Raw genomic sequence first — 13,213 nt, 5'->3', positions numbered from 1 at the left:
ACACTGCAAGGTCACAAATCCAGAACAAGTCAGAGGTGGAACTTAAGTGTTCCTGATGTCAGGTGATAATTAAAACAAATATGCAGCAGACCTTTAGAGTTGCTGTTAAATACTTAAGTTGAATACCAATTTTATATATCATATATATATATATATATATATATATATATATATATATATACATATATATATATATCCTGTTTTGATTGCCTTTTAAGTTTATTGCCATTACATTGCATCATAATTTCCTATAATATTAATCACCAGATAATTACAAATAGATGTGTCAAAAAAAAGCACATTCAAAGAATTTTATTCATTTTACCTTTTTCCATGCACAACTGCTCCTGGATCTTGGGATTTTGCCTCCAACTCCTGAACTTCATCTACTAGTGTTTTAAAAGTGGCCCTCTTGATTCTGTTAACAAAACAGATTCACATGAAAATTCCCTTGAAAATGGCAAAATATGAGAGCTAGCAATTCAGTTTACTCTTATAATAATTTATAAGTGTAATGATCATTTTAGAAATAATAAACATTACATAAACATTAATCTCAGCTGTGCCCCTTTTAAATCTTAAAATAATCATGCAAATTGTTTACAGAAAAATATTTTTGGCTTAACATAAAAACACTGATAAATATTAAAAAATATGAAGTCAATGTCAGGTGAAAAATTTATAAAGTAGTAATATTTAATGTTCTAAAACCTTGACAAGACTTCAAATGAGAAAGAAAATCTCCCTTTACCCTTCTAAATATTGTCATCAGAAACTTTATGCACTCAAAGGGAACAAAATTCTTACATCAATTCTCCTTTATATCTGGAATGATTTAAGTAAAAACCTCCAAGTAATTCTCCTCCTCAATGCAGTGCTTCCCAATGTTAATAAGAACTTTCTGCTTTAGTTCAGTTTCTCTAGTGACGAAGTGGCCTTCGTTCAGCTGCTCAGTCGACCCTTTCTTCTCTTAATTTTCTTTTTTTCCCTATCTCATAATACTACAAAACCTTGTAAACTGACAAAAGAAAGTTCTCAGGATGACCTCACATTTGGAGAAATAAGTCAGTCTCCTGCCCATAATTGTATACTTCAAAGACAAATAAACTTACACTTTGTATACAATGTCAAGAAGCAAAGATGTCACAGGAATAAATAATAGTCCCATCCAGAAGACTCCAGAGCTAAAAAGCATGGCTGCCTGAATAAATAAAAAGAATAAACTTTTAAAGTAATTTGAAAGTCTTTGGATATTATTGAATTTACAATAAAATAAAAAAATTCAAACCCACCATTTTGGATTGACAGTCATTAACATAATTATGTAAAATATTTTGATTTAGGAATCAAATTTGTGAAAATTTTAATTTCTTAAATCTTCAGAGTAGCTTTCCTTTTGGCAATACTCTTGACAGTATTAATTTTTTATCATATGAATTTTTTTTGATAATTTTCTCTTTCTGTTGATCATGAACACTAGAAGGCTATAATAAATCTTGACATTCCTATATGCCTTTCCAATGACTTGGAATATCATGCTCCATTCTTTTCAAGCAAGAATCCAAATGCAACCCAGTCTAGGTCTGAATAAGATTTTCCTTAAACTCTAAAACTTTAAATTAAAAAAACCAACAGAAAATCTTGTACATTTCCAGCACCCTTAATGTAGTTATCAAAATAAAAATAGACCAAAAAAAACTTTATTTCAAAATCCTATCAATATAGCATTTAGCTAATTTCTATGATATACTTTATCTACAGTATAAGAAAAACAGAGATATCACTAACAATAAGTATTTGTCCCTTTTTGACTGACTCTGGAGAGAAATAAGTTTTCTTCTCTTCAAATTAATTATGTAACTTGCTTCAATATACCTGTTATGGCTGAGCCAATGCCAAAGCAAATAACTTTCATATAGAATGAGAACAAATTGTATTAAAATAAACAATCTGCCTTTGGATCACAAACTAAGTATCTATATTAGAAATATAATTGTAAAGAAAATGGTTCTATTAATAAATATCAGTCTGTCAGTCGCCTGCAATTATACTACAAAATGGCTTTAAAATATGAAATTAGACTGCATTCTAAAAAAGTATCAATGCCATGCAATGACATCAGAAAATTCTTAATTCATTTCTTAGAGTTGAATTACTTCTAAGAAGCAAAATTTGTATATTCCATTTAAGAAAAACACTGTGGTACTTTCTCTAAAAAAGTCATCAGCTAAAGAATGAAAAAAAAAAGGAAACCTCTTATGGAGGTAATTGAGGAAAAGTTCTCAAGAATTAGTTTTTGTGAACTGTTACTCCCCCACCATTCATATTATTATCTTTTCATGTATGGAAAACTAATATTCAGAAATTGAAAAAGACATATCTTATGAAGGGTCTAGCAGCTTTTTGGAGTTTCTACTGATATTGATAAATAGTGGTAGTCAAGTATCCAAGTTAATTCTAAGAAGCCCTATTTTTCATTGCCTCCATAACAGATTTACCATCTTTGGGGCACAGATTATGTTAGCACCAAGCAGAATAGCCCTGAAAACGCTATTTTAAAAAATAAAGTCAAACCCATAACAAAATGGTCCCTAAAACAAATTATGTAAATAAAATTAAACAATAATATGTGGATTTCACAGAACACCACCCATATACCTCTGAAATCAAATCAGAAGAAAAATATTCACATAAAAGTCACTTTATTTTATAAGCAAAACATGATCTTGGACATGTTTGCTGACATTCTCAATTGTTAAAACCAACACTAACTATGTAAGAGGAAATGTCTATCAAGGCTGGGGGGGGGTTGTGAGATGTTAGTGTTGGTGGTTTGTTTCCTAGGAAGCTTTATAGTAAGATAACAACTGTAGAAAGACCATTTTTTTAATATATTAAAAAAGGGCAAGATAATTCTAGGTATTTTAATCTAAAATATCAGACTTGCCTGGCTTCATTTTTTTATTTTCTGGGGGTAAGACCCAACCCGAAAGGTTTATTTTCTGCTTTTGCCACCTAGTACTAAATGTCTGCTGGTGAAATAACAGAAGTGGTGATGTAGGTTTTAGGATGTTAATTCTGACCATTGTAATGCTAACTATGAATGAAGGAACAACTGATGCCCAGTATTCACAGCCTACCCAGCCTTTGGCTTTACAAATGAACAACAAGAATTGAGGAAAAAAAGTTTTTTTCTGCATCATATTTGAAAGCCTGTCAGATTTTTTTTTCTTTTGCAGAGTTAATCCAAACCTAAAAGATTTAAAGCCGACATTCGCATTAAGGACAGAGAGCCTCTTTGTATTTTTTGGATGAAGAGGGGAAAAAAATAAAATCCCACAGAGGTATTTCCTTCCTTTCTGCACAAGAAAGCTCCCCCTCACTCTGTAGAAACCATTTTTGTCTCTAACTTTTCACATCTCTCCACACACAGGCAGGTCATCTGGGAAATGGCAAACCAATCCCTCTCAGACAATGGCAGTAACAGGAGCAGCCTGTTCTGGGGATGGACTCTGGCTCCCTCTGTTCGAAGTTTACAAATTGTTCCTAATGTGTGAGATTTGTGGTCTATGCCAAGTTTGCCCCTGCCCCCACCCGGCCTCGAGGCCTTGTGAAACCAAATGGAATCTGCCACAAAAGTGGCTCCCGGGGGACTTCAGAAAGAATCAGAAAATCAGGGTTGCAAAGCCTGGTAAATTGGAGGCCCTACAAGCCTAGGAGGGAAAACAAATAACCTCTTGTCTTTGTAGAGTGACAAGGACTCAAAATTATACAAACGAGACTTCAAAAATAAATGAACAGTGTCTCAAAACTCAAGTTATGTCAAAGAATTTTTCTACAAAATCTCTGTGTGAACTTGTTGAGAAAAGGTTTTTTAGAATCCATAGGTTCCTGGCCTCTAAGTAAGCAGTAGCAATCCTAACTGAGATACCATTAAAGAGAAACAAATCTCTAGTATTGGGGAACCAACTGCTAGTTGTTTCACACATTTTCCAGAACATTTCAAGGACCCTTGACCAAGAGTAGAACATCTTTTTTCTTATCTCTCCTTTCTCCTCTCCCTCCAACTCCCACCCACTTCTTATCTCTGAGTTTTCTAGAAGCAGTCAAATCCTCTTCATTTCTTTTAAAATTCAGTATTCTTATTTCAAACTGTCCTGAAAAGGAGATAAACTAAATAACAAGAATAAAGTGCTTTACATGAGTATAATCTCGTTTCATCTTTAAAACCATTCTGTGAAAAATAGGTACTATTGTTTTCTCTACTTTGCAGCTAAAGAAACTGAGGCAAGAAAAGTTTACATTACCTCCCTGCCCAAAGGGATGCAATTATTAAGTGTCTGCTTTGAACTTAGGTCTACCAGCTCTATGAATTATGTACAGTTACCTTCCAAGTTAAATATAATCTCATTTAATTTAGATGTTATAAGTTTAATCATGACTATTTGCATGATGTGAAAATAAGAAAAATGTGAGGGACAGGCCACTTTTCTTAATTTTCCATTTATTTATGACAGTCATGAAATTGAAAAGAAAATAGTAATAGTCAGGGAACTGGAAGTTATCAAATGTTAGAAGGAAAGATAATAAAAGAACACCTAGTTGCTTTCGATGGGTTTAAACTACCAAGACTTGATGAATTAAATCCCTAGATATTAAAAAAATAAGGCAAATGTGATTTGATTGCTGGGTCCCTGTTGGTGATATCTGAAAGGACTGAGTAACAGTAGAATTAATTGGAGAAGAACAAACACTGACTTAACTTTTTTTAAAGAAAGAGAACAGATTCCAAAAAACTATAGTTCTAGCTATTGACTTCAAATTCTAGCAAAATTCTTGACTATTATTAAAGGATAATGACTAGTGAACATCTAGAACAGGAAGCAGTAAGTATAAAATCTCAGAACAATTGCCTAGTACACATTATATAAATGTTAGTTTTTATCAACACCATTGTCATCTTGGTCATCATTGTTATCATCATTATCACCAAAAAGAGCCAAGCTGACTGCTTAAGGGGAAGCTGAAACAGCAAAAAGTGCTGATCCTAGAGTCAGGAGAACCTGAGTTCAAATTTAATCACAATCACTTACTAGCTGGGAAACCTTGGGGAAATCATTTAACCCTGTTTGCCTCAGTTTCCTCTTCAGTAAAATAAACTGGAATTGGAAAATGGTAGTACATTATAGTATCCTTGCCAAGAAAAATCCCAAGAAAAGTCCCACATGTTCCAAAATATTCATAGAAGCTTTTCTTGTAGTGGCAAAGAATTAGAAATTGAGGGGATGCCCATCAGTTGGGGAATGGCTGAACAAGTTATGCTATATGAATGTTATGGAATACTATTATTCTATAAGAAACCATGAATGATTGAACTCGAGAGAAGCATGGAATGAGTTACAGGAACTGATGCTGAGGGAAGGTTCAGAACCAAGAGAACAAAGTACGCAGTAACAACATTGTGAGATGGTCAACCTTGATGGATGCAACTCCTCTCAGCATTTTAAAGCTAGGACAACCCTCGGAGAACTGTTATGGACAATGCTATCCATGTTCAGAGGAAGAAAAACAAAATAAAACAAAACAAAATAAACTATTCAGAATCTGAATGAACATTATGTTCTTTTTAAAAAATTTCTCTTTCCTATCTCATAGTTTTCTTTCTTTTCCCTTAGGTCTAATTCTCTTGCAGAAAATGACTAATCTGTGAACATGTTAAACACAAATGGATATGTACAGTGTTCACCAGACTGTTTATAGCTCAAGGGAGGTATAAGAAAATTATGTAACTTGTAATATGTATATGTATGTTGATGAATGCTGAAAAAATTTCACAACATGTAATTGAAAAAATAAAATATCAATTGGGAAAAAACTCAATGAGGTCATGAAAAAATAATTAAACAACAAACATCATCAAGAATGGATCCTGCCTAAGAAATCTAATTTCTTTCTTTTTTATTTTTATAGAGTTATCAGGGTAATACTATAGCTAGAATTTACTTACATTGTAACAAACATTTGACAAAGTATCATACGCTTATCATGTGGAAATTAAGAAGATATGTGAACCAGAAGATGATTATTATTGGGTGAACTTGGATCTCACTGAATAGAGTATTTTAAAGACTTCTGAGAAGGAACTGGTAGGATTCCATGAAGGTTGCATACTTATCAAAATTGTAGATGATATAAACTTGAGGGGGATAGCTAACATGTTAGATGACAGTGATAAAAGGATGATGGCATGGAAGAATGTTAAAGAATATTTAATAGTAATAAACACAACCCAGGCTCGAAGTATCAACTTCATAAGCATGAAATAAAGGACTCATGACTAGACAACAATTCAAGTGAACAAAAGGTTTTTAGTGAACTACAAAGTTTGATGAGTCACCAAAAAAAACGTAATCTTGAGTTATATTAAGAAATCCATAGTGTTCTGTACTCTAGACTTGCAATCTCCCTTGATGAGACATCTGAAATAAGTGTTCATTTTGGGGGAAACTGTATTTTAGGAAGGATCTTAACAAATCAGAGATTGTCTAGAAGAGGACAACAAAGAAGACCTTGAAATCATGTGATGGGAAAATCAGTGAAAAGAATTGGGGATATTTAGTTTGCAGAAAAGAAGGGCTGAGGAGAACTTCATAGCTCTTTCCAAGTAGTTGAAGGACTTTGATGTGGAAGGAAAAATAGACTTTTAAAAAAAATTTTGCCTTACAAGGCATATCCAGGAAAATGACTGAAATTTGTGAAGAAGAAAACTTTGGCTTGATGTAAGAAAAAGTTCCTAACAAGTAGGCATAACAAAATAGAATGGATTTCTTTAGGAGGTGGTGAGTGGTCTTTCATTGGAGATCTCGAAGCAAAGGAGAGTTGACCACAAGTCAGGTAAATTGTAGACAGGATTCTTGTTCAGGTATCAGCTGAATTAGGCCTCTGAATTCTTGGGCAACCGTGATTCTGTATAATAAATTGAAAACTTTTCAAGAACCTTTACTTATGTCATTCTTTGTTTAAGGCTGATTCCACTAAATAGAAAATAAATTTATTGCAAGATACTTTTTTTTTGCAAGGCAATGGGGTTAAGTGGTTTGCCCAAGACCACATAGCTAGGTAATTATTAAGTTTTTGAGGCTGGATCTGACCTCAGGTACTACTGACTCCAGGGCCAGTGCTCTTATCCACTGCACATCCACTGCACCACTTAGCCAACCCTGCAAGATACTTCTAAAACACAGTTTCTTAAAATATATAGTCTTAGTCTTTGAGATGCTGGGCATCTTTTTGCCATAGTTCCATTCTTAAGTCTACAAGGCCTGTCTCATGGAGATGCTCTTTTTCTCAGACTCTACTTTTTCCAAATGGGTCTATTTCCAGTCTTTCCAAATGAAACATTAGGTAGATAATTCTTACTCTAACATAATCCCATTGTTTCTACTCTTTTTTTAAGAACACGATGATAATTAGAATATCACTGAAGATTTGGGCATTTTTCTTGGTAATCAAGATGTAAGAAAAATGCAAAAAAAATCAATATTGATATTGATTGATATTGAAATAGCTTTGTTCTTTCTGTCTAGGACTCCTTATAGGCTTGATAACAGGTACAAAGCTATTTTTTTGACCATTCTTTAAGACTGTGACTTATTTTAATCTGAACCCACTGTTTCATGAATCCATCTATCTTTAATTAATTAATTAATTCATTCATTCATTTACTTCTTTATTGGGAGACAATCAGACCCCAATTGAACTCAGATCCTCCTGACTCAAGGGCTGGTATTCTATCCACTGTACCACCTAGATGCTCAATACATTCATCTTTTATATAATCAACTTAAAGCTGTTCAGGGAATGAGTACTGATCTAAGAGTCAGGAGACTTGAGTTCTAGTCATGATTGTTATAACTTGCATATGTGATAGGGAAATGATGGTAATAATGATGATGATGTTGATATCTTTATATAGTGCTTGAAGATTTGTAATTTATAAATTTTGCCTCATTTTATTCTGACAATTCTGAGAAAGAGGTCTATTATTATCACCATTTAACATATGAAGAAACTGAGACAGATACTCAAGTCTTCCTGATTCCTGGTTCATTGCTATCCTACTTCATCATCATGTGACTCAGTTTCCTCAATTATAAATTGAGGGACTCGAACTAGAATATCTTTAAGGTCTATTTTAATATCAACATGTTTAGCATTCAACATTATAATGGCAAATCTTTAATCATATTATTTGCCTTAGATTGTTAAACATTTTGTGGATAAGAATCATTTTTTTGCTAAATTTTGTCTTTCAGAAGAGTGATGTCAAGTTGCTGACTCTTGTTCTCCTTGAATGAATGAAGTCTTGAGAGACTGACAGGAAGAAGGCAAAGTGCCCTTGGAGTGTTCTTATGTCAAAATTATGTACTATACACATTTCAAATAAACCTATGATAGTAATTCCAATATTGGTGTGAACTATCTCCAAGCAAGTGAATAAAATGTATCTGCTCCATAGCAGCATAGTAGTAAAGGAATAGGTGTATGTGTCCAAGAAAGTTGGGGAGAAGAGACAGGTTTGGAATAGGGATCATTTTTGGGAGAGTGGATCTGAATGAGAAATCTGAGTGGAGGGTTTGAAAAGCCTAAGGGGAGGTATGAAAGCAAAAGAAACTTTTTTTTTCCCTAGGAGAAAAGTCACTAGGATGTATAAGAGAAGTATAGAAATGGAAGTTTCAGGAGCCAAAATCAAATTATGGTTCCTTTTCTATTTTTCTGGAACAAAAAAGGATTTGGGTGATATGTCAGATTTAGGATTAAGTTTATCCCATTAGCAGCTGTGGGGATGGAATTCAGAGAAGAGAGATTAGAGAGACCAATTAAGACCAATAATCCAGGAAAGAGGTGATGAGCTTTTGAGACAGGGAGCTAACTGAATGAGCAAAAATGAAGAGTCTAACATGAGATATATTGTAGAGAGAGAATCAACAGACTTGTAAATTGATTAGATATGAAGTGTGAGGGAAAGAAAAGAGTTTGGGATGATTTGTCAGATTTAAAGGTGGGTGGCTAGGAATTTAACATAGAGAAGTCAGGAAGAAGGCGAGCTTTGGGACATAATTGAATTTGTGATATATATGGGTCACCTATTTTGCAAACAAGCATTTATTAAGAACTAAGTGCAAGTGCTGAGGATACAAGAAAAGAAAAAAAGATTTTGTCAGAGGCATATGAGGGATTTGTATTTACAAGTTGGGCTAGCCCTTCTTCTGAGACTTGGAAAAAAGGAGAGTGCCTGAAGACCAATGAGGCAGTTATCTGAAATATGGAGCTAAGAAAAAGAAATAATGATAGCTTTTTTTTTTTTAGTGAAGAATGAGGTAAGGGCTTATGTTAACAAAAGAGGAAAGGAGAGATCAGAGCCCTTCCTAAAATGTAGTGCCTGCTCAGAAGTAAACAGAATGCTCCAAATGCCATTTGATCAGGGCAGAATTAAATGTAATTATTTTCTATCTGCATACCCTGTTTATGTTAATGCAGATAAAGATAGACAACATATACACAATGGGTATTAACAGATCCCTGATATAAATGAATGATTGCACTGGGGGATATTTTCTAACAGTGTTTTACTATAACAAAGATTTATGATTAGACATGAGAAGCCTACAGTTTGCATTCTCTAACTCATCTGATACTTCACCTTTGTTTGCCTCAGTTTCCTCACCTATAACATGGGGACAACAACAGCACCTCTTCCCTGGGTTGCTATGAGGACCAAATGAGACAATAATTAGAAAGCACTTGGTAAACAGTAGGTACTGTATAAATGGTCGCAATATTTTTTTTAAATTATAAAGTATTTTTAAGTATAGTTTTACATTTCAAATAGTATCCCTCACTTCCAGCCTCACCCCCCCCGCCATGATGAAAAGATATATGCTAAACATGTATAAGTAAAGAAGATTCGAATAAAAGAAAATGAAAAATAGCATGCTTCAGTCTGTATTCAATCCAGATCAGTTCTATCTCTGCGTGTGGATAGTCTTAGATCATTGTATTATTGAGAATAGCAAAGTCATTCCCAGTTCTTCATCAAATAATATTGCTATTAGTACATGTAAATCTTTCCAGGTTTTTCCTGAAATCATTCTGCTTGACATTTCTTAGAGTGGAATAATGTTCCATTAGAATCATATGCCCCAACTTGTTGAGCCATTCTCCAATTGATGGGCATCCCTTTGATTTCCAAGTCTTGGTCATCACAAAAAGAGCTGTTAAAAATATTTTTATACAAATAGGTCCTCCCCCCCCTTTTGAATGTCTTTGGGATATAGACCAAGCAATGGCATTGTTTGATTAAAACATATGCACAGTATGAACACGTCCTTTGGGTATTTTCCAAATTGTTCTTCAGAATGATTGGATCAGTTCACAATTCTACCAATAATTTAGCTATTATTTTAATTCTAGTCAGGAGAAGTCTTTTATTTGGATCAAAAAGGTTTATTCTGTAATGACATATGTATATCAATTCAATAATCATTTATTAAGAACTTATTAACTTCAAGACACTATAAAGGTTTATTAATCACTTCCTATATATAGACTAGGTAGGATGCTAAGTGCTTTACAAATATAATCTCATTTGATACTCTCAAAAACCTTGATAAGTGTTATTATCCTCTTTCTAAGGCCCATTGTCAGGATCAAATACAATGGAAGTGAAAGCTCTCTGAAAGAGAAGATGACTTTAATGTATCAGGATCCTACCAGTTATTTCTTAGTTGTCTTACAATTAATATTATGTTAATAAAACCTGGTCCTCTTAGAAATGCTTTCTTCAGTGTTTACTTTGGGAGTGGAGGAGCTAAAGTAATCTATTTTCTCATTGCTTCTCACTTTCTATGATTCAAGAAATAGAACTTTCATATGGTAATTCCTACTTCTTAATGACTTGTACAGCTCTGGTAGAAAGGATCAAAATACAGGGTAGGGATGACTAAGTTTAAGGACTTGCTGAGATATGAGGCCCTAGTATGGAGGTTTGAGAGCTATAAGAAATATGTCACATGTGCCTTTTCTGGCTCCAATCCTTTTGTTTTACCAAAAATGTTAGCCTTTAGCTTAGTGTATCACGGCCCAAATTAGCTATGTTTAGAAGCCTTTTGAGTTTCCAACCTGGCCAAGGTAAGATTTTTGTTTTAGATACCTTTGAATTAACTGCAAGTAATCTGTACTATTTGTGGTAACAAAGAATTGTGTGAAGTGATGCAGAGAATAGAAAACAGAACCAGGGGGAATGATATACACAAGGGCTACAATAATGAAAATTTTTTAAAATGTCCCCCAAAGACAGATGAATTAAAAATTAATTGCAATGATAAGTTCTGGTCCCAGGGAATAGTTGAAAAGATTAATTTCTTTCATCTTGGTAGACACATTGAAGTAAACAGGAGCAGAGTGTTACATATTCTACCAGATATATTAACTCTGTTGATTGCTTTTACTTAACTGGTTTTCTTTGTTATAAGGGAGAGTAATAGTGAATACATTGGGAAATAGTTATGGTATGAAAATACAGAAAGCATTAATTAAATAGCAAAATGTTGAATTCAAAGGGGTCATCATATAATTTTATTCTTTCCTTGCAATCCTTCCTATGTTGCCATCAGGGATGCATTTACTGTCAGACACGAAAATTTCTATTATTTGCTGCTATGTTTGAAACTACTTCTGTAAAGTTCTCTTTAATGATAATGTTAAGTTCTTCATCAGAACATTAGTACTTAGCATAATACAAATTCCAATAAAGTTAAAAATATAAGTTCTAGTCATTGTATTAGCTTTTTTATTGAAAAGTGAAATTGGGTATAATTGTAATGTTTCACTTGTTTTTCTTAATTATGATGAAAAGCTATTTTCATTGTTCTAAGTAGCTTGCTTTGTACAGAACAAGTGATACACTGTGGATGAGGGAGGGCTGGTTCTCTTGAACAGTGAATGTGGCAAATAATCATAGATTCAGGAATGGCTAAACAAGCTCTGATGCACAATTATGATGGAATATTATTATGGTGTAAAAACTGTTGTATGTGATAAAATTAGAAAACAAAGGATTAGGGACATAGAATGGACCCAAGATTTTTTAAAAATTTATTTTTAATTTATGGAATAAAACAGGCATTTCCATAACACAGTATAATAAAAAAGATGATTGCACATGAAATTGCAAATCTATTATGTATGACTTGCTGTTCCTTTTAAATATGTAATAAAGTTATCATGTAAATTTTTTCCCCTTCCCTCCTAGTGAAGATTTAGGAGGGTGGGGGGGAGAAGATAAGGGAGAGACTTTTGGAGGGGTGTGTCTGTGTGTGTGTGTGTGTGTGTGTGTGTGTGTGTGTGTGTGTGTGTGTGTGTATGTGGATGCAGAGGAGGATTCAGAGAGAAGATAAGGGAGATATTCTTTAAGGGGTGGTCAAAATAAGGAATAGGAAGGAAGGGGAGAAGATGAGATAACAAGAATAGAGTTAAAAAAAAGAGGACGAGAAGGAAAATAGTAAAAATAAGATGGTGGGAAATTCACAAATAGTAATTATTATTTCCCTCCATATATCTGTTAGTTATTCATAAATATTTTCTTTCTTTTTTTTTTTATAAGGGGATATCTCTTGGGAGGGAAAGAAAGAAGAAAACATACTGGACAATATAAGAGACCTAAAAACAAAAGATCAATGAAAATTATTATTATTATTATTATTGTTGTTGTCATTACTAATAGCAAGCATTTTATATAGCCCTTTAAGGTTTACAAAGTCCTTTGGATCTATCATCTACTTAAAAAAAAAACCCAGCGAATATGGAACCTTCTTTCCCATTGAGATCTAAAATTTATTTTCTTATTTTCATTTTCCACAATTGACAATGTCATTGGCATCTATGCAATTAAGGTTAATGTCTATTCTGGGGAATGGAGATTATGAGCAGACATTATCACAGCAGGAACTAGTCTAGATTTGTTTATGTAGTGATATTTTACGAAATTAGAATCAGGATTAGAATTGAATATTTGAGAGTAACTTTAATCTGAAGTTATAATGACTATAGAATTATATGAGCAAGATAATGTGTGAACTTCACTTTCATTTCTTTTTATATATAAAAAAATCTTCCTACCTATTCCTTTCTTTATCTGTCTTGTTAAAAAAAA

The 13,213-nt window shown here is 33.3% G+C and overlaps 1 protein-coding gene across 6 annotated transcripts in view; it reads right to left on the bottom strand.

Moving 5' to 3' along the window:
- Positions 1–13,213, bottom strand: part of ATP8A1 (ATPase phospholipid transporting 8A1) — a 290,003-nt gene that overhangs the window by 14,815 nt on the left and 261,975 nt on the right. For all 6 annotated transcript variants that reach the window (XM_074229523.1, XM_074229525.1, XM_074229524.1 and 3 more), the window contains 2 exons: positions 1,113–1,201; positions 326–418 (listed from right to left, as the gene is read on the bottom strand). In XM_074229523.1, the coding sequence (XP_074085624.1) occupies positions 326–418; positions 1,113–1,201 (182 nt within the window). The remainder of the gene's footprint in view (positions 1–325; positions 419–1,112; positions 1,202–13,213) is intronic.

The sequence above is a fragment of the Macrotis lagotis genome, chromosome 3 (genome assembly GCF_037893015.1).
Source record: "Macrotis lagotis isolate mMagLag1 chromosome 3, bilby.v1.9.chrom.fasta, whole genome shotgun sequence".
Classification (NCBI taxonomy): domain Eukaryota; kingdom Metazoa; phylum Chordata; class Mammalia; order Peramelemorphia; family Peramelidae; genus Macrotis; species Macrotis lagotis.
Note: the sequence above shows the minus strand (reverse complement) of the source record. Positions and strands in the feature narration are given on the sequence as shown.